At 42.7% G+C, this 25,515-nt stretch overlaps 2 protein-coding genes across 3 annotated transcripts in view; both read left to right on the top strand.

Annotated features, from left to right (window-relative positions):
- LOC311268457 (E3 ubiquitin-protein ligase SMURF2-like) overlaps window positions 1-16,619 on the top strand; it is a 53,600-nt gene extending 36,981 nt beyond the window's left edge. The window contains 10 exon segments of the mRNA XM_084372132.1: window positions 1,378-1,534; window positions 1,657-1,704; window positions 6,873-7,074; window positions 8,476-8,579; window positions 8,813-8,927; window positions 10,085-10,263; window positions 10,654-10,912; window positions 11,000-11,201; window positions 13,741-13,816; window positions 14,094-16,619. Coding sequence (XP_084228258.1) covers window positions 1,378-1,534; window positions 1,657-1,704; window positions 6,873-7,074; window positions 8,476-8,579; window positions 8,813-8,927; window positions 10,085-10,263; window positions 10,654-10,912; window positions 11,000-11,201; window positions 13,741-13,816; window positions 14,094-14,193 — 1,442 coding nt within the window. The 3' untranslated portion in view covers window positions 14,194-16,619.
- Window positions 16,620-17,848: 1,229 nt separating this feature from the next.
- On the top strand, window positions 17,849-23,497 carry ddx5 (DEAD (Asp-Glu-Ala-Asp) box helicase 5). Of its 2 annotated transcripts, none has more exons than XM_084370504.1 (13): window positions 17,849-18,009; window positions 18,738-18,909; window positions 19,030-19,126; window positions 19,206-19,339; window positions 19,466-19,531; window positions 19,759-19,900; window positions 19,999-20,159; window positions 20,274-20,446; window positions 20,564-20,674; window positions 20,781-20,842; window positions 20,947-21,006; window positions 22,331-22,552; window positions 22,753-23,497. In XM_084370504.1, exons 1-13 carry the CDS (start codon window positions 17,951-17,953, stop codon window positions 23,163-23,165), a joined length of 1,872 nt encoding a protein of 623 aa, XP_084226630.1. In that variant the 5' UTR covers window positions 17,849-17,950; the 3' UTR covers window positions 23,166-23,497. The 2 variants fall into 2 exon arrangements, with proteins under 2 accessions (XP_084226630.1, XP_084226631.1); XM_084370505.1 differs by having other exon boundaries at window positions 22,331-22,565; window positions 22,753-22,925.
- Window positions 23,498-25,515: the final 2,018 nt, after the last annotated feature.

Raw genomic sequence — 25,515 nt, 5'->3', positions numbered from 1 at the left:
TCCATATAGATTGTGTGCGTTGTGTGTGAGTTTTGGAGATATCAGCTGTAGAGATGTCTGCTTTCTCTTGAATATAATAGAACTAGATGGCTTGTGATGCTCAAAGTGCCAAAAGAACACATTTGAAAAACTCAACAGCATTGTCTCTTTCCAGAAATCATGATAACCTAAGTTAGACCTGCCAATCATAACAGGAACAGACAACAGGAATTTTGCATTTACTCATGCACGAGAGGGTTGTGCTCATAAACATAAAACTGTGTCTTCCTCGACTGAGCTGTAATTCTGGCTGGCCTGGAGGGCCATCTAGTTCAATTATCTCCAAGAGGAGGCAGACATCTTAATGACAGATATCTCAAAAATTCAGCAACTCACACAGAAACAATCTAGATGAAGAAATAGCACTACAGGTAAGTGGAAACGCATGTATTTTGGGATGAACTGTCCCTCTCAACCTGTTTTCGTTCTTTGTCATACTTTACGGTCCTCCTGAAACAACAGTCACTGACATAACTGACGATATGGTGGTCTCTCAGTCCTCATCCCGTTGTAGTTTTCTGTAAACCTGCAGCTAATTATGGGTCCGACATGCTGTGAGAAGACCCGTGTCACAGGGCTCTCGGAGCGATCTGGTCCCCTGGCACGAGCTGCCTCACTGTAGGACACATGGACAACAGCACACAGGTCTTAACCGGCCGTACCAGAGGTTCTTGGGCAATACTGTCAGGCATGTGTGTCCCATTGATTACTATATTCCAAGAACAATGCACACAGATCTACATGTGCATGTGCAGAGACGGGCTTCAGTGCACTCCAGACGCCATCAATAAAACATGACCGATGTTATAATACCTGGCCTCTGCTCACTTGCGTTCTCTCAGCATGTGAGTGATAGATGATATTTTTATCGCTCCTGATAGGAGGCCATTGGTCACGCCACACCTCACTGGGTGCTCCTCAGACAGCTCCAACATTAGCAGATGGCTCAGCTACCAAGCTCTCATCGCTCGGGAAGCTCTCGTCCCTTTTGGCTTTAATCCCGCAAAACAGACAAGTCAGCGCCAGCATAGCGAGACTGCTGTAATTCCTGAACCTTTTTGTCTCCATGGAATCCAGCTGAAAGGGGTTGCAGGGCAGCAGTAAATAATTTAGATGGGAGGAAGAAGAAAAATAGAATAAAGGCAATTTCTCAGACATCTCGGAATCTCGCTGTCCGCCTGAGTCCAGTTAGTCAGTGCTCTGGTATGTTTCATACCTCCAATTTGATGTGTGTGTACTTTGTGTCTCTTTTCCCTCGTCCCACCCTACGTTGCCTTTATTTTTCTTCTGTAGTAATGCTGTACTGCGTGTTGTTTGCATGTCTGTTGCATTTCAGAGATCTGAGTAATGTGAACTGCGAGGAACTGGGTCCTCTACCTCCTGGATGGGAGATACGGAACACCGCCACCGGGAGGGTTTACTTTGTCGACCACAACAACCGAACCACACAGTTCACAGATCCGCGCCTCTCCGCCAACCTGCATCTAGTCCTAAAGTGAGTGCTACAGTGCCCTTGAGACAGAAAAATGTAATGGTGAAATAAATTAGACGGCACATAGAAAACAGGGTATGAAAGCAGTGAGATTTATTTTCTGTCTTTGCTTTTTCCATCTGCAGTCCAAGCCCCAATGGTTCTCGAGGAGGCATAGAAAGTCAGAATGTCAGGTAAGGTTTGGGCCTCGTGCCAGTAGTCCTCACTTACACACAGACAAGAACACACACAAGCACTCACTCCCCCAGACATTCACAGACTTACTCACTATGCCTCCCCCTCAGTCAATGTTTTACTCTGGGATCCTGTGCCAATGTGTGTTCACCACCTGTAGAGGTTCAGCAGTGAGAGTGGCCCTTCTGCTGAGCAGACGTTTGTGCGCACACAGAAATACATCCATGGTGCACTCCCCCACAGTCTTTCTTTCCACACAAAAAATGTAATTCCTTAGGCCCGCAGAGGTTTTGATCATAAAGGCGTTTTAGCACACAATCCGTCACAAAGCTGGCTTTGGCCAGACATCAGATAGCTGAGTGGAAACCGAGGCTGCTGTGTCTGTGGCTGAGGAGCGTCTTACGTCCAGGAAACAGAGCATAAATTTGATGCCCAAGTCGAAGAATGAAGTGTGTGTGTGTGTGTGTGTGTGTGTGTGTGTGTGTGTGTGTGTGTGTGTGTGTGTGTGTGTGTGTGTGTGTGTGTGTGTGTGTGTGTGTGTGTGTGTGTGTGTGTGTGTGTGTGTGTGTGTGTGTGTGTGTGTGTAGGTTTGTGTGTGTGTGTGTGTGTGTGTGTGTGTGTGTAGGTTTGTGTGTGTGTGTGTGTGTAGGTTTGTGTGGGTTGCTTCATGCTTCCGTGCTTGGTACATGCCTGCGTGCATGGATGCACGTGTTCAGATTCTCTTCCCCTGTGCAGCTGTTCAAACACATACAGTACTGCGCAGCGATTGCTGTAGAGTTACCCATAGGTCCTTGCTCCGCAAAGGTGGAGCAGCATACGGTGCCTTGGTGGGCCTCCTCCGCCTGATCTCATTCCTTCTCTGTGCAGAGAGAGATGGAATGCATCGACGGAGAGATCAGGTTTCTTTTTTTCCTGTTCTGATGGATCAAAGAACGTGTTTGGGATTTTGTATTCGCTTTGCTGGTGCTCGTATAAAAATGTAGACTGGCACGCCACATTTGTTTTTAATGTAGGAATTTTGTCATGAGCATGACCATGCCCAGATGTGTGAAAATGTCATGCATAGAATTTCTATTGTGTACGTCCTCTGATAGCATGAGTAGTTCCCATCAAAGCCAGAATGTGGGCATATGTTTTATGTAACATTACAAACATCATTTATATGCAGAAAAGTCTATAGCTTTAAGTGTTTTGCAGTTGTTATCAATCACATTTGCACATGTTTGTTGTGCTTTTATTGTGAAGTGAGAAGTTGAAAAATATAAAGTCTTTCATTTGGGCTGTTCCAGGTTTTTTAAGGGCACATGGACCTTGGCCTGAGATTTGTGAAATAACTTCTTATTAAATGACTGCATGACTGAGGTTTAACCTGCGCCAACATCAGTCCATTCTAATTCCATTAACCCTGTAATCTGCTGCCTTTTTACTACAGTTTCTGTCCTCACTGAAGCTGCTGTTACTGCAGATAGACATTGCAGTGACTTTCTCGTTTGTGACAAAACTCTGGAAAAGACATCAGTCGTCATGGATTTCAATCAAGACATCTGCCTTTTATCAAGGCAGGGATTTTAGAAATTTTCACCTCATGTGCCGTCATCCCACAAAAATGTTCGATATACACATATATGTCCATCAAAGTTATAGTTTATTGCCTTTTTTTATTTGCTGAAGACACAGCCTGAGCATCTAGACCACGGTTTTGGTTATATTTCCCTCATGATTTTGCAACCTCTTACCGAATTTGAGCCCTCCCAACTGGCCGGGGTCACCGTTCAATAGGTAACTGAATCCTCGTCTGGTTTTAAGTCCTGGCTGCAGGGCTGCCCTCTGCACGGTTGCATGACAAATATCTGCGTCATTTCCCAGACGCTCGTGATTTGTTGTGTGGCCAAAACATTGCTCTTTGTTACGGCGACAGGTAACATGCAGCAGAGTTGTGCTCATCAGTGAGGAGTTGGAGAGAGAAGAGAGAAGTCTGGGGCAACCACAAGAGAGAGCAACAAAGACGGAGCAGGAATGTTTAATTTATGGGTGAAAGTGCAGGAGGAGATGCTCCATGACTTCTTTCTCCTCCCTTCTCTCCCACCCTCTGAATCGTCTGCAGAGTTTGGGTGCTGTCGGGAGAGTGCCCTCCCCTCCCTCTGAGTCTAGTCTGCAGGAAATAAAGGGATTCATGAGGAGGTCTCCAGTGTCCTATGGGGCCCTGTGGCTTTCTGGGATAGCAGGAAGTGATTGAAAAGCCAAACTGGATTCAACGGGGCAGACACCAGAAACCAAACTGAGTTACTCAGTCAGAGAGGAGTTGTCATTGTGGTAGAGGAGAATGCCAGCCAAGGGGCAGATACATGAGTTGAAGTTTTGAGCTAAATTACCTTCTGATAACTCTACTGAGTCATAAACTCAACTGACTGACACTGAAAGCTCCTCCTGTATTTGTCAGCTCAATTGAAAACTCAAAGTGCCTGTGTGAAAATGTTTATTGTAACCTTGGCATCACTTTTAGTGCCACAGCCTACACATCCATACTGCACACTCGCAGACTGACTTGTGTATGCTTCCACCACCCTCTGTGCTCGCCTCTTGAGTCTGGTGTTTATGACCCTGCTCAGGGCCGAGCATGCCTGCCACCCCCCACTGGAGTGCAAAAGGCCATTGTGCAAATAATCCTTTAGTGCCGGCTCCATAAAGGCTCTTTTGATTCTGTGTGTGTGTGTTGTGTGCCCCCCCACTGTGCCACCCTCTGAGGCCGTCTTCCTAAACACAGCGCCCAGTTCAAAAGTTGTATTCTCAAGACCTCTCTCATCATTAACCGCAGATGATGTTCACAGCCACACTATTGATACTGTGGTTAACTGCTTGTTTTGTCCCTGAGAGATGTTTCATCAAATGCTGCTTTCTTGAAATTCTTTGAATTTAACACATTTTGGAGTCTCCAATAGAGAAAGAAGACATAAACGATGAGAAAATTAAAGAAATTGATGTTCTTGTACATTCAACCTAGACTCTGCTACAAAGCCGGAGAGCAGCAGTAACTACATTAACAGTGAGAGCAAGATAATGTTTTCAATTCAGCTTTCAGGCTCGTTATACTACATTAAGACCAAAAACATGCACATGCTGGAAGTCTGCCTCGGACAAACAAAATCTGTTCTTTCACTGTTTTTAATTACTTACCGTCCATATTTCATATGGATTAAATGTAGCAGTAGCATATTTACAGTGCACTGAAATCTACAATTGAATACATTTAAAGTGGCTACAATCTCTTCTTATTACAGCGTATGAAATGATGATATAAAAGGGCTCAAACACTACCTGATAAGCACCAAACACAGAGACAAAGTAAGCAACTAGCAGGTGAACATAGTGGAGCATTTAGCAGCTAAAGAGCCAGATATTTTCCTCAGGAGCTGCAACAGACCAAAATGAGCTTAAGGAGAGTGAATATTGGACTTGTCAAATTCACCCTTTGGTTGGAAACACAACTTCAAATGTCAGATAATGTTGTTCTATAACTGTTGGATGTGTATAGAGGAAGCAGCTGTTAAGTAGCAAGTTTGCCATATCAACTTAAAGGTGAAGATAAAGTATGTCAATGTTGTGCTCACAACATGTTTCTGCTGCCACCAAGTGGCCAAAAAACTACAGTGAAAAACTAAATGGCTAAGCTAGTTACCTTTAGCAAGAGTTTAGGTGAGTTTTTTTATCTATCATGATAGCATTTAGCTAATGTTTCATAAGTTATGTGCAGAAACAAAATCAATAACAAAGAATTATTATGTATTACAGGATACAGATGGAACATTCTGTTTATAAATATAGTTTCAGCTCCAGAAAAGGCTAGCTGTGGTTATCTCACCAGCTGGCTTTTGCTTCATGTAGCTCCCATCTAATTGTCTAAAGTCTCACTCACTGGATATTTACCGCAGGTATAAAACATTTCATTGTGTATTTTCCTCCTTCCTTCTTCTATCTGCGTTACCTTTTTCAAAATTCCCATGCTAAGTGCTACAAAAGTCCAACAGCAACCTCCAAGCTAGCAACCTATGCACGGAAATTGGCAACACTATTGTGGTTGCTAAATGTGTGAACAACATTAGCTAGCAGCTACTTCTTTTTTGGGGATTTAGCCTTCTAAATGCGAGAACTTGCCTCCCGGTGTGCAAAACAAGTTCTCCCTGGCACTGTTTTGCAGTCACTGTTGCTGAATCCTGGGTTAACCAAGATCCAAGATGATTATGATTTGGTTTATAAAATACAAACAAACCAGAGTGTTTTTTTCCCTCTATACCAGAATGAAAATTGGTGCAGCCAGACCTTGTCTAGCGCTGTGAAGATCTGGCTATTGATGACAGATTTATGACGGATGATATATTTCTGTGGTATAATATTTTTTATATGATAAACCAGATTCCTTGTCTCCATTTGTTATATTTAATCACTGAATTTTTGCCTTTTAGGCCAGTTCTTCCTGTGAGTTTCTCTCTGTCACACTGCCTGCACAATTCTCAGTCTGTCTGTCTCTGTATACTTTTGAACGTTTAACTGTACTAGTAAGCCTCTTCAAGGTGGCAGAGATGGCCCCTCATTACGCAAAGTATACATGACGAGTCAAAGCAACAGAGGATCTGTTTGCAGAACTCTGTCAAATTCTGCTGCTCCCCGTAGAAGGCCTTATTTTAGTTCAGCAACCTCTCCGTGACAGACCACCAGGCTACAGCCAGGTGGAGGTTAGTGTTTGTATAAGAGAGAGATGGGGGCAGAGAGTGAGTGAAGATGTCTTACCTCCACTAATCCCTCCTCCACCTCTGTCTGTGTGTCTGTGCGGGGCTGAGGCAGCTGTTTGACTTGATGTGCTTCCCAGATGACCTCAATGTGTTTACTCCTCGTACTCTGCAGTCAGCAAAGGACACAGAAAGAACTCTCACTCTCAGAAAGCTGTATTTTGAGTTTCTTGGCATCCCTCTTGTTGTTTTTGTGGAAGTGCTTGCTTACTTTTTTCTCACTAGTAAGCTTGTTTGTGTTTTGGAACATCTAGGACTTACAATTTTTCTCTTTCATCTTGTCCCTCTGTGTCTTACTGTCTCTTTCTCTTGGCCCACTGCTCCCTCTCCACTCTCACCTCCTTCCATCGCCTCTCTTCCTCTCCCTGCTGTCTGCCCTCAAGTCGTCAGAACCAGCTGAAGGATCAGGCCCAGCAGGCTCTGGTGTCCCCCGGTCAGCTCCCAGAGGAGGCCGAGTGCCTCACGGTGCCCAAGTACAAGAGAGACCTTGTTCAGAAGCTCAAGATCCTCCGCCAGGAACTGTCCCAGCAGCAGCCTCAGGCTGGCCACTGCCGCATCGAGGTGTCCCGTGAGGAGATCTTTGAGGTGAGGATGGGGAAAAAAAACAAGCTCAGTCATGTCATCATATCATCTGGAGCTCCCAACGGTTGGCTCTTATTAAAGATACTGCGAAATGGGTACATAATTTAACCCAGAGGGAAATTCAGTTGTTGGAGCCAGAGCATGCGTGAAACTAATTAAAATGCATGACAAAATGTTAGAAAAACATGGAAATGATAAAATTTTCTTCACTGCACAAAGCAAAACACAGTATCTCATTCTGTTTGTACCTGCAGACAGCTTGTAATTATTAAGTCTAGTTATTTATAGATGCACAAAAGTCACGTTAAACATTCTCCAAAGGATTTTTCCTCCCTTCTTCTTGTCTACTCCCATAAAGGTCATTGCCCGTAGAAGTCTGGCTGTGAGAATGATTTCTCTCACACAGCCGGTTATCTATGATGTGTGAAGCCAGTGTTTTCAAAATCTAAAGCAGACTTCTTGTTCGAGATGAGCGCATTTTCACAGCTGGGGAGTTTTCTTTTTGTGCATCTAGGAGGTGCGGGGCCTTCATCAGAGCAACAACACCTGCAACAGACTGCGTGACCCTCATAAAATATTCACTGGAATGTGCTGGAACAGCCACGTCTGTTAATCTGAACGAAGACATTTTTGTTGGCTGATCTCAATGTGAGAGGGAGAGGAGGAGGGAGGGAGGGGGAGAGGGCCGGGTGAGGAGGGTGTAGAGGACGTCTTGAGGTTGAGACATAACTGCGTAGCGTCTCCAGACCAGCTGAAGCATTACATTATGACTGAACAGGCAAGTGTTAGCTGGTGGGCTGTCACGCCTGTCTTTATGTGTACTTTTTCGGTGTTGATAAGACATTCCCATTTCTCCCACAGCACCTCGCTGTTGTGTGCTGTGTCTGGAGGGCACGGTGGAACCTGGCTGTGTTATTATGGTCTTATGGCTGTGTTTATTATAACTGCCCCTAATCCACTTTAAATGAACCCTCCCCCTGACGCTGTGAGCCGTCTGCACGTGGGATGAACACTGATTGAGGCGGAGAGATCTTGGCCTCACAACAGAGAACCAATTGGAAATGACTGCTGTAACGCCTCACTGCATCTGTCTCACTGCTACTGGAGAGCAAATGTGTTCAGAGAAATACTTTCTTTTTCTAGCAGTCCTGTTTAGAATAATGTCAACTTTGGTTGAGGCAAGGGGCTGCGAGAAGTGCGAAAAGTGGTCACACGTTATTTTTCAACTGTTTCCCCCACGTCACGATATGACAAACAAATAAATGTCTTCCTATAGCTGTCGCTTCTCTCTGCTGAGGACCATATAGAACCAGTCGATACCAGGGAAATGCTAGAGAAAAGGCTAAACTGATGTTGTTACTCTCTTTGACGGGGCATGTGGGTTTGTTTGCGTCCGTGTTGCAGGAATCATATCGACAGGTGATGAAGATGAGGCCGAAGGACCTGTGGAAAAGGCTAATGGTGAAGTTCAGAGGAGAGGAGGGGCTGGATTATGGAGGAGTTGCCAGGTAAGAAGTGTGTGGTACATGAAACACACACTTTGGTTCTGTAAACACTGTCACTTCTTATACAGCCGTCTGCCTCCTAGTGGAGGAGCCAAAGCACACAACTCACTCACCACTGTTCTGTCTGATTTGGTGTAGTAATTTCTTCCATCAATTTAAGTTGTTCTGAGCTCAGATGTTGCCTCTGTCTGTTTTCTCCCCTCCGTCTCCTGCCTGTCCTCCGTGCCTCTGTGCAGGGAGTGGCTCTATCTGCTGTCCCATGAGATGCTGAACCCGTACTACGGCCTGTTCCAGTACTCCCGTGATGACATTTACACACTGCAGATAAACCCAGACTCTGCTGTCAACCCTGTGAGTCACATCCCACCAAATATTAAAAATGTACACTATGACCAAACAATCTTTAAATAGCATTGAATTCCCATTGAGGTCCCTCTTGAAACTCATTTAAAAAGATGAGATCAGACCTGCAGCAAACACAGTCACTTCTGTTAGCAATAGTAGCTATGAAGCTCATTGTCTCAAGTGTCAATTTTGGCAAAGTTTTAAATTCATTAATTATTTTTCAAAAGGTTAATCTAGGGCTTCAAATTAATCTAAATATTCAAATTGCAATATGGCCAAGTGCAATATCCAAATGTCAGCAGCTGCAAGTTTGTTATAAAAGGTAACAAAATGTTTGACAAACAGGACTATAGTGAAGTACTGTAGTGCTGCACAGATACAAATCTTGTTCTCCAGATATGTAAGAAGTCATGTTTATTTTTTTTGGCACAGACCTCAACAGATCTCACATCATCATGATTTTAATCGTTTTTTTCAGTGAAAATTAACATAAACACAAATTGTGAATCACATTGCAATCCTTATATCTGTCAAAATAATTGCAATATGATTTTTTTTTTTTTCTTACAATATCATCCACCCCTAGGTTAATCCACCCATCCATTTCCTGCCACTTATTTGGATCCAGGGAACTAGGAATTATTGTAACATGCAGCTGGGAAGTACTAAAAAAATGTGTCAATAAATCCATTTACTTCATAAATAATTCTTCCCTCTGTATTTCCGTCATTCTTTGACCAGTATAATCATGAAAAAGGCATTAACTTTCTTTCTCTATGGTACCGAAATGGTCTTAAAAAGTATCAGATTTATTTTGGTATACACTAATCCTGAATCCTGAAATCCTGAAAAGTCTCTGCATTACATATGTCACAATTGTCCAGCCAGGCTCCTAACCAGGCCTGAGCTTCAGTTCAGACACTGATGGCTGAGATCATTTAGTCTTGTCTTGCACAACTTCAGCACTCTGTTGACCTGAGAGCAATGATAACCCAAACAAAAACAGACATGATCTCATGGGTAGACATGTGTTGATAGTGTTGTGTTGCTCAGTTGTTAGAGATAATGTTGCGAGACCCAAACATACTTAAAACATCCAGTTCTGCTGATAACTCTCTTCTGTCTCCTCATTTGGAAACTCAAGATGTTTTGTCTCCCCTCAGGAGCACTTGTCATACTTCCACTTCGTCGGGCGTATCATGGGGATGGCGGTGTTCCATGGCCACTACATAGACGGAGGCTTCACTCTGCCCTTCTATAAACAGCTGCTGGGTAAACCCATCACCCTGGACGACATGGAGTCTGTCGACCCCGACCTGCACAACAGCCTCGTGTGGATCCTGTACGTACAAGGCAACATTTTTATACAAGTCAATAAAAGTATAGAGTTTTCTGTGTGAATGAAAAGTGAAAGCGGACGCTTGGATCAAGAACTGAAACACATTACACACAACGTAATGCTTTCCCGTCGACAGTCTATGTGTGCTTTGAATATACAAGTAAAACAAAGTAGGAGAGTACTTGGATGACAGCGCCCCCCAGGGTTTTTGAGTATTTCTTACATCATCTTACATCAGTAGACCATAAGCACATGCTGTCACTTCAGCTTAACATCACATCTGCTGGTTTCACTCATCAGCACACATTCAGCACAAAAGAAGCTCACCCATTTTTTACTGGAATGAAAATCGCTTTTAGTAATTCAGTTATTTTTATACATATCTCTTCTCAGGGACAACGACATCACAGGTGTCCTGGACCACACCTTCTGTGTAGAACACAACGCCTACGGAGAAATCATCCAGCACGAGCTCAAGCCCAATGGTAAGAGCATCCCTGTCACCCAGGACACCAAGAAAGAGTACGTTCGGCTCTACGTCAACTGGCGTTTCCTGCGAGGCATCGAGGCCCAGTTCCTGGCTCTGCAGAAGGGCTTCAACGAGGTCATCCCCCAGCACCTGCTGAAGGCATTCGATGAGAAGGAGCTCGAGGTACTTTGTTGTTTGCACACACTATATGTCACGTTGCTTGTACGTTAAGTTCAAAATGCTGGAAATTTTTCTTTCCTCCACCCGCAGCTGATCGTATGCGGCCTGGGCAAAATCGACATCAATGACTGGAAGTCCAACACGCGGCTCAAACACTGCACCCCAGACAGCAACATTGTGAAGTGGTTCTGGAAAGCCGTGGAGTCGTTCGACGAGGAGCGCAGAGCCCGGCTGCTGCAGTTTGTCACCGGCTCCTCCAGAGTTCCCCTGCAAGGCTTCAAGGCTCTCCAAGGTGATAACACCCAGGGTGAACGCTGTGCATACTTAATGTTTTGTCATGTTAATATCCTTTTACATTAGAATTGTTGTGCTATGTACGAAAGCACTCCTGGCAAAGCCTTCTTTGTTAGGTGGCTTGGACCAGAGTGATGTAGAAAATGCTGAATCCTAATGTGATGTCAATCCATAATGCAAAAAAAGGTGTGGTAGAGTGGTCTGTACTGCTCCTTTGTTGTCCACAGAGTGCTCGGCATTCACAGGCTCTGTCAACACAATCTAGAGTGTGTGTTTGGGTTTCTTGGCTTCTCTCTGTGTGTGTCTGTGTCTCTGGGTTTTTCCGACCTGAGTTGAACCGTGAGTCTGAGCGTAGTGCAGTGGTTCAGTGGGTCCGTCCTGGCAGACACAGCTGCCCAGAGACAGAGCACCCAGGCATGAGGAGAACACCGTGATCCACAGGCAGACAGCTCCCTTACACACCTTATATAACACGGCCATCCTTTCTTGGTCAAAACATCAGCAGAGGCCAGAACATCCAATAACAACACACACACACACTTGGACTTACAGTGTCTGCGGCATTGCTTTGATTCTAAAAGCTGGACAACTTGGCTTCAGTCAAGGGACAAAATGCATTTATTAATTAAATAATAAAGTTCATGATCCAAACAGAAAACATCACACATTCAAACTGCACCATAATGAGTGATTCAAGTCTAGTAAAGGATGTCAGTCAGTGTTTATTTTTATTTCTTTATTGTTTGGTTGGAAACATTTGCTGCAATATGGAGTGTAGAAGGAATGTAGAACGAGGATTAATAAGACCTCTTCAGTTAAACAAATAACACAACTCTGTCAATAAAGAGTTAAATTTAGATTCCTTTAAAGTTTTCACACTGAAATATTAGACTTCCAAAACCAGCTGTCTGAAATTGCATTCTTTAAATTCCAGAGCGTCGTTTCAAGTTGTATAATTTCAAAATTCAAACATATATGGTTTTCAGTCACTCACCTGGACGCAGTTCTGATGGGATAATAAAGGAGGTCTGATTGATTCCCTAGGCTTGATTGATCATCTTTGATAACCCATATGTCCATGTTTACATCTTTGAATTTCACCAAACTAGTTTGGGCATTTTGATTTTTATACATCCCCAATAGCCCTTACCGGAGGCATTATATTTTTTGGTTGTCTGTCTGTCCTATTCTTGTGAACATGATATCTCAGGAATTAGAATTTTTTCAAGCCGACTTATCTGTCAATAAAGTCGAAGTCGAGTCGACACGTCGTTTGATGACGTCATCATATGACACAGCGGAGGAACACCTCCATACATGGGATGTGTGTCTGGCCCACAGCCAGAGAGTTTTAAAACCAGGAAACAGCTGATCACAGCAATTAGTCCATCACTTCATCCGCGGACGTAAAGATGAGCAACTGGAAAGCCGCTGAGATCCAGGAGATGCTAGCGTCTCCTTGGTCTCTGTAGCTGACAGCTAGCGGACACAACCGAACAGCTAGTAGCTGCTGTCAGCTTGTTGTGTAGCGGCAAGCTACGAACGGTCGCTACTTTCAAATTAGACGCGTCGACAAATCGGCTTTTCTGTTAATGCCCTATCAGGAATGACTTAAGGGAATTTGCTCATCATGCAAAATTTCCTACAAATGTCTAATGAGATAAAATGATGAGGTGATGACATTTTATTTCCAAAAGGTCAAACATCAACTTGACTGTGACATCACAATGTTGTGCAAAAACACTTTTCCGGCCATTATTCAGCAGCACAGCTCAGGAACAGAAGGGGAGATTGTTGTGACCACATTTCACATTCGGTCGGCCACTGAATTGGTGACACTAATCTTGGGTGTCCACCTTGAAACTGTGCTGACTGTATTGATCTTCTTTGATGCAGGGTTGAAGATGCTTCTTCTTTACAGCTTCTTTGTTTTCCCTTACAAACTACTTTATTGACCAAGCATGTGAACACATAGGAAATCTGGCTCTATTTTCTGTTTCTATCAATAAACTTGCACACCAACAGACATACAGGAGTAGTCCACCATAAACTCAAATTGAGCTTCAGGTTGCTGTCGTGGTACCATGTGATGAAGCTTTCAATGAGTCCACTGTGAAGTGAAGACGGCATTTTTCTCACTGGAAATAATTCACTGGAATCACACATATATTAATAACTTCCATTTCTCCAAGTGCTACATTTAATGCCTTTTTATTAAATTCCTCCAAAGCCTCACTTCATATATTACATAAATCTGGACAGACATGGATGTAAACTGCTTCTGCAATAGTGTGTGAAGGCATACAACTATGAGTCAGTAATTTACTTTTTTGAAGCTGAATCAACTGAATCTGAGCAACTTGAAAATAGTTATTTGAATATTGGACAATTTTAAGTCTGAAAATGAGAACCTGGGGAAAAAAAATCAAACTCAAATAACCTTCTGGAAAATTCAAAGAGAGAATCCAGACAATTCATCCCAGTGCAGAGCAGGTGTGTTAATGTCAATTTTTACTGAACTAATTGTGTTTATACAGGTGCTGCCGGCCCACGGCTCTTTACCATCCACCAGATTGATGCCAGCACCAACAACCTGCCCAAAGCCCACACCTGGTGAGGAAACTGTCAGCACTCTGGCATGTTTCAGATTGTTTGACATGCTGCCTGAATTTGAGATGAGTGAAAGAGTGGTGTTGAACCATGACGAAGTGCTTGCTTTTATTTTTAACTTTATTCACTCCACTTTAACTTTACAGTCAAGGTAGTGAAACAATTAGTATTATCAAACCTCTTTGTTGACTGTGGTCTGGAGTTATTCAGCAGTGTAGTGATTCAGATGGTCTGAATATGATTTTAAAACTCTCCCTCCCTCTCCCTTTCTGTTTTCCAGTTTTAATCGGATCGACATTCCTCCCTACGAGCACTATGACAAACTATACGACAAGCTGCTCACTGCCATCGAAGAGACGTGCGGCTTTGCTGTGGAGTGAGTCACTGATGCTGGCGGAGCTCAGCAACAACAAGAAGCAACATGGTTTGGCCGTGATGAGCCTCCCCCCTACAAATCAGTCCACTCAGACGGGGGTCATCCACGGTTGCTTCACCTAGGGACGCCCATACTTCCCCGGGACATGTGGCCAAGCTAAGGGAGGGTGGGCAGAGAAGACCAGAACATGTCACCTGACTGTTTTTTATAGAGCCTCCAGCCCTCCTTTATGTCTTTTTTTATCATTGAAAAGGATCTTTAAGCTGCTAATAACTCAAGACTATTTACTAACTTGTGGAACCTGCAAATATTGCTGGCTCTTCCCTTTTTTTCTAAGTTCATTTTAGCATTTAAAAAAACAGACTGTATTCCATGTAGCAACGCTCCATTTTACCAAGCAGAACACAAGGTCAGTCCACTCTGAAAACAAGACATTAACAGGACAGGGTTAGTAATGGTTACCACAACCACTTGGAAACACTAAATTTGGATGCAGAGTGTGGTGACTCGGGCTGTTTGGTTCCTCGGAGTGATCACACTGGGGCTATCAGCAATGCCAAGGCTGGAAAAACGGGGATGTGTGCGGGTGAGAAAGGCAAGACTAGAGACTAAATTAGCCCGACTGTTTACAACCCTCTCCAAAGACAGCAGCAGGGACCTCTGCTACTGAGTCGCTGCCCAACAACAAGAGCTGCATTCCCAGAAACCTATTTCACATGTTCAACAGCTAGTTTTTGTTTGAAAATGAATGAATGAATGAATAGCTTGAAATGTGTTATTTTTATATAACAGGGAAAATTGAACAAGAAACAATAAAATTATATCTAATATATATAATTTATTGCTGTTATATTTCAGAAACCCCGTTCTGTTGTTCCAGAAAAAATAAAATCTTTAAATGTTCAGTGTTACTGTTTAAATTATCGATGACAATTTGTGAAAACAGAATTGAGCTTGACTGGATTTCACTTAAGAATGCTTGGTATATTTCATGACATAACCTCTCTCATTATACTGTACAAGAAGAGATATGTCTTTAAGAGCAAAAAATCCTCAACACACAAATGTCCTCTGAGTGCCATAATCATTTTTGAATGAATGAATCTTTGCAAATATTGAGCAGACCCTTTAAATTCTACTGATCTCATCCTGGAGCTGCATTTTTTTAACAGTTTGTCATTTGTAGCTGGGCTATAGTAATGTCACGAGCATGAAACTTACCATTAATTTGTAATGGTATTCTATTCAATGTCGAGTCAAAAATTCATCACTTCTGTTTTGTGCTGTCTCCACATTGTTGTTGTTGGACAAAAAGAAAAAAAACCTCTACTACCTTCTAGCCATGTGGTGCTAAATAGCATTAACGTTTGTCTTTTATTGGCAACCTTACTCATTGACATACTACTGCTTTATGTGCAGAATACACTACTCGTGCTCATACCTGTTTGTGGCCACAAAACATGTCCAAGAAATCAAGAGCTCTACCTAGCCACACTCTCAGGAGATGTCATATGTGATGTCCTTTGATTTGACGACTGACGGGATGCTAATTTGTCTTGATTTCCTGAATGTTAAGAGGTTTTTAAAAAGTCACTTCATATAAATTGTTTTGCCCACAGCAGACCTTTAACATATAGTAATCGTTGCATGTGTCCGTATGTGCTTTTGTTTTGAAAGGGAAGTGAATGAGATGAACTTTAAGCCTGCTACACAGTCCCATCAGTGATTTTTTATTTTTTATTTTAAGGAAGGGGGGGATTGTTTTCTACGATTTAAAAATGAAATTCTTGAATGTTTTCAAAAGATGCTGCCTGTCTAGCAATCTCTATGACCGTGGACTGTTCTTAACGTTTGCATACACTAAAAAAAAAACTCAAATGAATTGTTCATTTTCATTCTTTTATGTGGACTAATGTGTATGCAAAGTGAAAAGTGTCCTCAGATGGTGCTTTGTACAGTAATAAGATATTGTTCATATATGTGGATCAAACAACCTGTAATTTATCTTTAACTTAAGTAGAAGAAGATTTTCTTGAATTGAAAAGAGGAATTGCACACAAACAGAACGAGGCTGCCATGTGTACTCGATGGTGACCTCTGTAACAGATATTCATTCGCCTTTAAGTCCAGTGCACAAGCTGATCACCCTACTGTCTGTTCCTACACTACATCACTCGGCTTCGCCCCGTAGCTGCCTCTCATTGAAGAACCGAACTTTCTATGAAACAAAGTTGAGAGATGCTGCCTTTTGTTTTGTTTTTGTTTTTTTCCCAATAGCATGATCCACTAGCAGGACTATATCTCTCATAGCTGACTGATGCAATTTGATGTATGTTAACACTATCATTTTGTAAGAGTATTTTATTTTTGTGTGTAATTAGTTCTAATTAAACTTGCCTTTGTCTAACAATGTAAGGCCTTGTACAAAGACATGTCTTGTCCTTTTTCTCTTTGAATGGTTGTTTAAATGTCATGAAAAAGACCGCTTTTTAATCTAAACTATTGTAAAACTGCTTAGTTGTGCTTAAACAGGATCTTTGGCACAGCAATTACTTCCATTTAATCAATTTATAAGGGGCTTTTTAGTACGATGCTGCCTGAGATGAATGTCAAGTATGTGATGTAAAGACTTGACATCTGAATGGAACATGTCCCCGACCACCCACTGTTTACACACTGATACCAATGTGGATTAATCGTCTGGCAGATGGCTCAGAGGGGGGCAGGGAAAGGGGGTAAAATGATGATAAACCGAGCTGTTTGTCACAGCTAAAAAAAAATACACGGTCATGTACTTTGTCTTACCTTTTTTGGCCACTTTAATAGAGTATTAATATATATATTATATAAAAAAGGTGCACTCCCATAAACATGAAAGACAAAACTCTTAATAATACTCCCAATAAGAGTCAGTAAAGCTCATCTCACAGAAAAAAAATGTTATTTTCATGGGTTACCAACATGACATAAAGAAAACTTCTTTCTGCCACACTTTAAACGTCAAAATCCTAGTTTTGAACCAAATAATCTGTAGTAATGTCTAAACATTTGCTTGCCCACTTATTCCAACACAAGTCAAGTGAAAATGTATCACAAGATTCATGTTGGGACCAGCTGAAAAATTAAAAAGAGAGAACAAAAAAAAGTCTCTCATGTTTGGGTTGGTCCTGATGACGTCACTTACCGTAAAGCATCGGAAGTACAGTCAGTGCCGGATAACCAGTTTCTGTCTCGTACATATCCATCCGCCAGCTCTGTTATAATCATTAAAATACAAAGTATGGAAAGGAGGCAGCGGAAAACAGAGTTGTGGGCTTTTCAGGGTAGCATTTTTAAAACAATCAGTAAATACTAAACACAGTTTCAAGGGTATTATTTGTGTTCTTCATACACACTGTTTGCGTGTGATTTTTTTGTACAAAACCTTACTAATGTCCTTCCGTCTGATCTAATTTAGCTTATAAAGTATATTCAGTGGAGCGTTGAGGGAATCAGATGTAGTGTTTTAGAGCGACAGTGAATTTAAACCACAGTTTCGTTGTTACACAGTGGCTCTATGTTGTCTGTCGGCAGAGGCTGAAGTTGAAAACCGTATGGCGGATGAATACATCGGAAGAGGGACTTCCTCTTGCCATATAAACCGGCCCTCATTTTTGCTTTACCGGCATTTCAGCACCACTGCCGGTCGGGTTTTTTTTAGACGGCGGTCAAGCCAAAAAGAAGTATATTTATCTTTTTTATTTATACTAATTGTTTACAATATGCCAGGATATTCCGACAGAGACCGCGGCAGAGATAGGGACCGTGACAGAGATAGAGGGTAAGTACTTTATTTCTTCCCATTTTAGATGAGTTTTTCCCTCGTGTGATTCGAAGAAATGGCTGACTAGCCATATAACTAAGGGGAGAAAAACTAAAATTAACTAAAAAATACTACATTTGAAATGGAAATTACCCTAATTTACGTTTTTTTTTTAAAAAGTGTGGTTATACCAATTCGAAAATGGGGTATTTTGGCTTTATATATCGACGCAAGGCCCAGGCCGGGGATCGGAGCCCGTTGTCTTTGGCTCAAGGCCTAGTTTGGCCTCGTGCCCCGGCACAGCGGCTTGTCGTTAGCTTCGGGATACCGTTAGCTAGCTCGGCGTTACATTTCACGGCCACGGGAAGCTAATGGCGGATATCGCGAGACTACTTTGATTAAAAAAAACAACCAGTTTTCTGACATAGCTTTATCTGTACACGATGTTCACTTTTTGGATACTACGTAACGTAGTGCCGTGTATTGCTCCGAGGTAGTGTTGCTAGTACAGCTGGCTAGTCGGCTTTTCGCCATGTGGCAGCATGAATGCGGATACAAAATGCCGGCTGTTTTCCATTGTTCCTCTGCTGGCTGGAAAGTATATGGCAGCTGTATATTTCCACAGAATGACGCAGTTAAGGTGTGCCTTTGTTCGTCTGAAACTACTGTTCCTCGTCGCTGTAGATGAAGCGACCGAGCCCGACCTGACTTTGTACACCACGACTTAACGGTTAATTTATTTGCAGCTATGGCGGTGGTCCTCCTCGCTTTGGTGGTAACCGTGGTGGAGGAGGTGGTGGAGGAAAGTTCGGCAATCCCGGTGAACGCCTGCGGAAGAAACAGTGGAATCTCGACGAGCTCCCAAAGTTTGAGAAAAACTTCTATCAACAGCATCCCGACGTAACCCGGAGGTCTATGGTATGTAGGCAGCATGGGCCTCGATGTGTTATGCAACACCAGAAATGTTCTCTCTCCTGCACGTGTTGCAGTTATGCAATCAGTTATGACCACTGAACTCTCCTCATTTTGATCTTGCAGCAAGAAGTTGAGCAGTACAGAAGGGCCAAAACCATTACAGTTAAGGGAAGAGAATGCCCAAATCCTATTGCAAAGTTTCACGAGGCCAGCTTCCCATGTAAGTTTAAAACGCACAATAAGAAACTATGTCATGATGGAAATTTGCATCTCAGTTAATGGTTACCTATTCTCTGCAGCTTATGTGATGGATGTGATCAACAAAATGAACTGGACCGAACCAACACCCATTCAGGCACAGGGTTGGCCTTTGGCTCTTAGTGGCCAGGATATGGTCGGCATTGCGCAGACTGGCTCTGGCAAAACGCTTTCCGTAAGTTAAATGTTCTTATCTAACTGAACTGGTGCGATGTCGAACAAACGCCACATTGACCTGTGGTGACAGGCCAGATTGGCAAATATATGGAAATATAATCAATATTTTTTGTTTATTCTGCAGTACTTGTTGCCAGCAATCGTGCACATCAACCATCAGCCTTTCCTGGAACGTGGAGACGGACCCATTGTAAGTTATCATTCACACAGTATCAAATAGATTTACATGTTAATCATTGTTTTGGTATTCCATTTCATGAAGTGAAGTTTATATAGTTAAAGATCAACCTGTATGATGCGCTGCAGTTATCAAATTCTGAGTTTTAAAAGATTTCTGGCCTCATCTAATCAGACTGATAAGTGTGAAGATTCACGTTGACTGACTTGTAATAAATAGCCGGTATTTTTCATTGACAGTGCTTGGTGCTCGCCCCTACCCGTGAGCTGGCACAGCAGGTACAACAGGTAGCTGCAGAATATGGCAGAGCTTCTCGCCTCAAGTCCACCTGTATCTATGGAGGAGCACCGAAGGGACCCCAGATCCGTGACCTAGAAAGAGGTACTGTAGCCCTCTTTTTCTTTAAAACTTGACCAAAATCAAATGGTAAGTTCAGAGTTTTCTAGAGTTTAGTTCTAACAAAGACTTTCCCATTAAAGGTGTTGAGATCTGCATCGCCACTCCGGGAAGGCTCATTGACTTCCTTGAGGCAGGAAAGACAAACCTCCGAAGGTGCACTTATCTTGTGCTGGATGAAGCCGACAGAATGCTGGACATGGGCTTCGAGCCACAGATTCGGAAAATTGTGGACCAAATCAGAGTATGTGTTTGCTTTACTTGAATGATATTAAAACATGTCCTGTAGGACAGCCTTCTCACTAGATGTATGTATATATTAAGGGAACAGGTTGCTAATCATTACTGTTTTTGACAGCCTGACCGTCAGACTCTGATGTGGAGTGCTACTTGGCCCAAAGAGGTTCGCCAGCTGGCAGAAGACTTCCTGAAGGAGTACGTCCAGATCAATGTTGGTGCGCTGCAGCTCAGTGCTAACCACAACATCCTGCAGATAGTGGACGTCTGCAACGACGGAGAGAAGGAAAACAAGTGAGTAGTGTGGCTCTAATGGCAAGTGTTGAAGCTGATGTTTTCATAATGGCTACTGGTGACAGTGATTCATTTACAGAATCTAAAACTTACTGTTTATTTGTTTCCTTTGTTTAGACTCATTCGTCTGCTTGAGGAAATCATGAGTGAGAAAGAGAACAAGACCATCATCTTCGTGGAAACAAAGAGGCGCTGTGATGACCTCACCAGGAGGATGAGAAGGGATGGGTAAGTGTCAAAGCTAAAATGCTGATCACAACAGAACTGCTTTTTTTTTTTTTTTTGAGTTTATAATCATTGTATGGATTAACATTGAACTCTTTAATCCTGTTAGGTGGCCAGCTATGGGAATCCACGGAGACAAAAGCCAGCAGGAAAGAGACTGGGTTCTCAATGGTAAGCTTGCATCACCAGAACATTTCCGTTAGTGGTTAATTGGAGCTGTGCAACTTCCAGGAAACATTAATCATGTCTGATTCAATTCCTTTTAATTTTTTCAGAGTTCAAATACGGAAAGGCTCCAATTCTCATTGCTACAGATGTTGCCTCCAGAGGTCTAGGTCAGTATCCTCCCTGATGAGTTTTGTACTCTTATGTAATTCAAAAAAGAAAGTGTATTTGCTTTCTTTAACTCTTCTGCTTCTTTCTGAGTTTCTCCCCTGGCCTGAAGGAGCAGTCTGTGTGGCAGGGCCTTGGCATGACAAGCCCAGGTCTCCAGAGGGGGAAGGAGGATTCTTGGAGGTGTCCTGACTGGCGAGGCACGGGTCTCCCAGTCGAGCAGATATACAGAGGTGACCAGGCCCAAGTGCAGCTAACGCGCTGGCCTGCCTAAAAAGGGGGGCGAGTTGAGGGCTGGCCACAGTTCCTCCCCCACATGCTCGTCTGTTCTCTGGCAATGGTTTGGACTGCTTCACACACCCAGGCTCTGTAACTGTCCCAGCTCAAAGCCCAGCTACACTGTCTCCTATTGTCTTGCATGTATGTTTGGGCACTGCATTGCAAGCTATTTGAGTCATTTGGGGGGTGCTTTTTGTTGTGTAGACTCGTTGTAAAGCATGGGTGGCGTTAATGTCGCAGTTTCCTAAACTTCTGTCGGAAGAGCAGTCTGTCAGATCGATCATACCTTCACCTCTGTAAAGACATGGCTACTGGCGCTTTTGGTGACAGTGGGACATGCTAAGTTGGACACACTTGGACAAAATCCAAGCTCACACTCCTCCCTCGCCTGCGTTTCAAAGTCATGTCGAGACCTGCCAACGAGAGACATTATGATCAAGTGAACACTGGGTCTGGAAATATCTTGCCATGCCGAGAGTGGGGATGTTCTGTTTGTAGGCATCCTGCAAATTGATTCAGATCTACAGTTTCTCAGCAAGAGACACTGCAGTGTGAGCTTTATAGCAAGCCTGACAAAGGGACCTTGGTTAAGTGCTAGTTGAAGCACACTAGGAGGCAGTAGTGTGCATAGCAGCCCTACTGTGAGGGGGACACCTGTGGGTCACTTGACAGTATGTGGGGAGTATGCTGCAATGGGAATCGACTAGTGAATGCATACTCCAAAAAGGGTAAGACTTCTGATCCATTCTTTTTGAGGGTGGTTTGGCAGTGGTTCAACAGGGGAGGGCTTTTATTTTATCCATCTGGATTGGAAGCCAATGGAGTGTGCATCGGTTCTCTTTTCCCACCGTAGTCTCCCCGTGGAGTAAATGTTCATCCGTTTTGTCTAATGGTAGTCTTTTGCAGCCTTGTGGATTTTACTAGCCGTCCCTACCTCACGGCAGTACTAACTTTTGTTTTTGATCTGGTTGTTGTGGTGGCGCTGGTGCACGTCTTTGTGTGCTGTCCTCCTCTTCCTTTATGCCACACTGCAACACAATCTTACAGATGTTGAAGACGTGAAATTTGTCATCAACTTTGACTACCCCAACAACTCTGAGGACTATATCCACCGCATTGGCAGAACGGCTCGTAGCCAAAAGACAGGCACAGCCTACACCTTCTTCACTCCCAACAACATGAGGCAGGCCAGTGACCTCATCTCTGTGCTCCGCGAGGCCAACCAGGCCATCAACCCAAAGCTCCTCCAGATGGCGGAAGACAGAGGAGGTAAATCTAATTGGTGAGATACAGAAACTGTGCTGTGAACTGCAGCCACTTTTTTTCTGCTGCTCTCCTTTTCTATTCTGAGAAGTCGATTGGTTAATCATAAAGAGCATTTTGGTATCTCAAACTAGTTTTTGCCTAAACTTTTTTTTTTTTTTTTTAAATGACTATTGCCACGCCTTAAGTTTGTTCTTCTTTTCCAGGTCGTTCAAGGGGAGGCAGAGGTGGCGACTATGACCGTCGGGATAGATACTCCTCTGGAAGGCGTGATTTTGGCGGTTTTAGGGACAGGGATAACGGTAGAGGTTATGATAATGGACCAAACAAAGCTTTTGGCACAAATTCACAGAATGGAGGAGGCTATGGGGGCAATAATGGCGGCGCCAACGGCTTCAGCGGAGGCAGCTACAATGGTAATGGACAGTCCAACTTCAACAGCCAAGCAGGAGCGTTCGGTGGTCAGAACAACTTCCAGGCCCCACAGTTTGCTCCCGCTAAGGTTGGAGCCCAGACTGGCGCGGGTCATCCCCCATTCCCCTTCCCCCAGGCACAGGCTCCGCAGCAGCACCCCCCACCGCTGGTGCCCTACCCCATGCCTCCTCAGTTCTCTCAGTAAACACACTTTACACTTGAAAGAAGTAATTTATTGCTTTTTGTCGTTTTTTAAGTTCTACACTTAATCCAGATTTTTTTGTATTTACACAACAGGGTTAAAAACAACTTCAACCTCTATTAAGCCTTTTAAGATCTGCAGTGCAGCAATAGTGTTGCGCACTTGTTTTTCCCCCCCATTTTATTTTATTTGTTACATTCCTCAGTAATGCTTATGTTTTGTACTAGGTAATTACAAATGTATTGGTTTTTCATGTGTATCATTGAAAGTGATGTTAAGCTCCGACCTTGGAAGTGCACTGCATGATCTTTCAAATAAAACATTAAAAAAAAACATGGTGTTTTTATTCTGTACTTAAAAGTTGAAACTATTGTAGTAGTAATCTATTCTGAGGAAAATAATTGAACACTTGTACTGCCTTTCCTGTCCAGCAGGTGTCATTATTCACCATTAAACTTTAGCAAGTTATGCTCGGTGTCGTGTATAACCTCAAGAACCAGCGTATGACCCTTAATGTGGAAAGTACACAACACAGTTAGTTTGGGATATTGCAATGAAGGTAAAATGAAATGTGTTGCATTATTTGTTGGAACCAAAAATACTGACGGGACAAAATAAAAATGAATGTAATTCACAATTAATTGAAATGCTAAAATATTACTAATTTTGAGTAGTGTATCACATTACAGTACCAAAATCAACAGTGGACTGATGGTTGTAGTGTCTTGATATTTGCAAAATAGTTGTCGCATGAATGGAAATTAGTCTGACATTCTTCTGATTTATTCACCAGTTGTGGAAACCTGTCTAACCTGTCAGTCTCATGCTTCGCATGTGATGCCAAGGCTGGCATCAGGGGAACATTAACTATTTTTGATGACTCATAACTCAATATCTTCTGACGTGCCATTTGCCCAAATGTATCACTTTGTAACTACACCTCTGAGCTGTAGTTTGGTTTGGGGGAGATGGATGAGAAATGGTGTAATGTCTCCACCTGCTGGTAGAAGACCAGTAGTCAAGATGATCTACGAAAAAATTGCTCAATTTTTATAATAGCGTGACACTAGGTACAGTTTGGGGCCCTGAACATTTTTAGAGAGGACGCCATCGCAAAAAACATAAAAAAAAAAGCCATAACCGAAATATTTATTTTGCATCGTATATCTCCTGAACCAAACATGATAACACAGAAAAGGTGATGTCTACCCATATGTTTTGATTGTCAAGGATTACAGTGATACCATAAACTATATCATAAATTGTTATGACGGTCAACAGTTAATGTCAAATTCTGTTACACTGTGAGAAGAAAACTACAGACCATCTTGCAATGGGAACACACCAGCCACGATGCCCATTAACATGTGGACATGAGTTCTCAGTAGTCGTTACTACATTATTACATGAGTACTCAGTATTCATGGGTCGCACCAAACCCATCTTCAAATATATATCGATATATCACCTGGCAAAGTACTCAAAATTGCTTCTGTGGCTGGTTCCCACTACAGTATGTGTCGAGGACCACATTTTGCCATGTTACCAGAGTATCTGATAACATTGGGCAGACTTTCTAATGTGCCTGCATGCATGTTGAGTAGACCTAATTAATAAACCCTGAAAATACAGTATACATTTTATTATTCAATGAATTCCTTCATTCATATTATGAACTTGGCAACTTAGCTTAAAGCAACTACAAACAACTTTTATTTTTCGTTGTGGATTGTTTGAGCACCCCCTCCTCATGTCATAAAGATCTTGACATTGCTAGACCCTATTAATATTGTTAACACTGTTTTTAGTTTTTAAATACAGGTGTTTGCAACATGCATAGCAATGAGGTGACGTATCTATTTGTGGCTTTGAAAGACCCATATAGATGTATGCAAAATATGATATTTTTAGTGAAACTGGTTTACCTTTACAGGTGCTCAAGCTGAGCCATGTGTGAGCCTGCAGCCTTGCTCTCTCCTTTTCCTCCCTTAAGGTACCTCCCTCTAAACTGGAGCTGTGTTGGACGCCTCAGCAGGTTTGTAAATAGGCACATCCTCCTTCAGTGTCTCATTGATTTAGGCCCATGACATCTTTGGGGGCTCAACAGTAGAACCAGCACCCTGGTGCTACCCCTACTGTCAACCTCTCGATGATGTTGTTAATATGACAAAAGTGAAACAAATTAAACTTTGTTTAAATTACCTTTCATATTTGTTACATGCAAGCTTTTAAAACTCTGCCCAACATGTATCCAACTGACATGATATTTCAAAGTCTCACCTAGCTTCTCAGATACTGTTTCCTTCTCATAATGTCAATGAATTCACCAATACATGTTCACCTGAACAGTTTC

This window comes from Pagrus pagrus (assembly GCF_965226575.1).
Source record: "Pagrus pagrus genome assembly, chromosome: 13".
Taxonomy (NCBI): domain Eukaryota; kingdom Metazoa; phylum Chordata; class Actinopteri; order Spariformes; family Sparidae; genus Pagrus; species Pagrus pagrus.
This window is presented reverse-complemented; position numbering and strand designations above follow the sequence as displayed.

Excerpts from the sequence above, each read along its gene's own strand:
- ddx5 (XM_084370504.1), top strand. The coding sequence starts at position 17,951 with ATGCCAGGATATTCCGACAGAGACCGCGGCAGAGATAGGGACCGTGAC. Across the intron at positions 19,532-19,758 it reads AACGTGGAGACGGACCCATT|TGCTTGGTGCTCGCCCCTAC; the intron begins GTAAGTTATCAT and ends TTTCATTGACAG. Across the intron at positions 20,843-20,946 it reads AAGAGACTGGGTTCTCAATG|AGTTCAAATACGGAAAGGCT; the intron begins GTAAGCTTGCAT and ends TAATTTTTTCAG.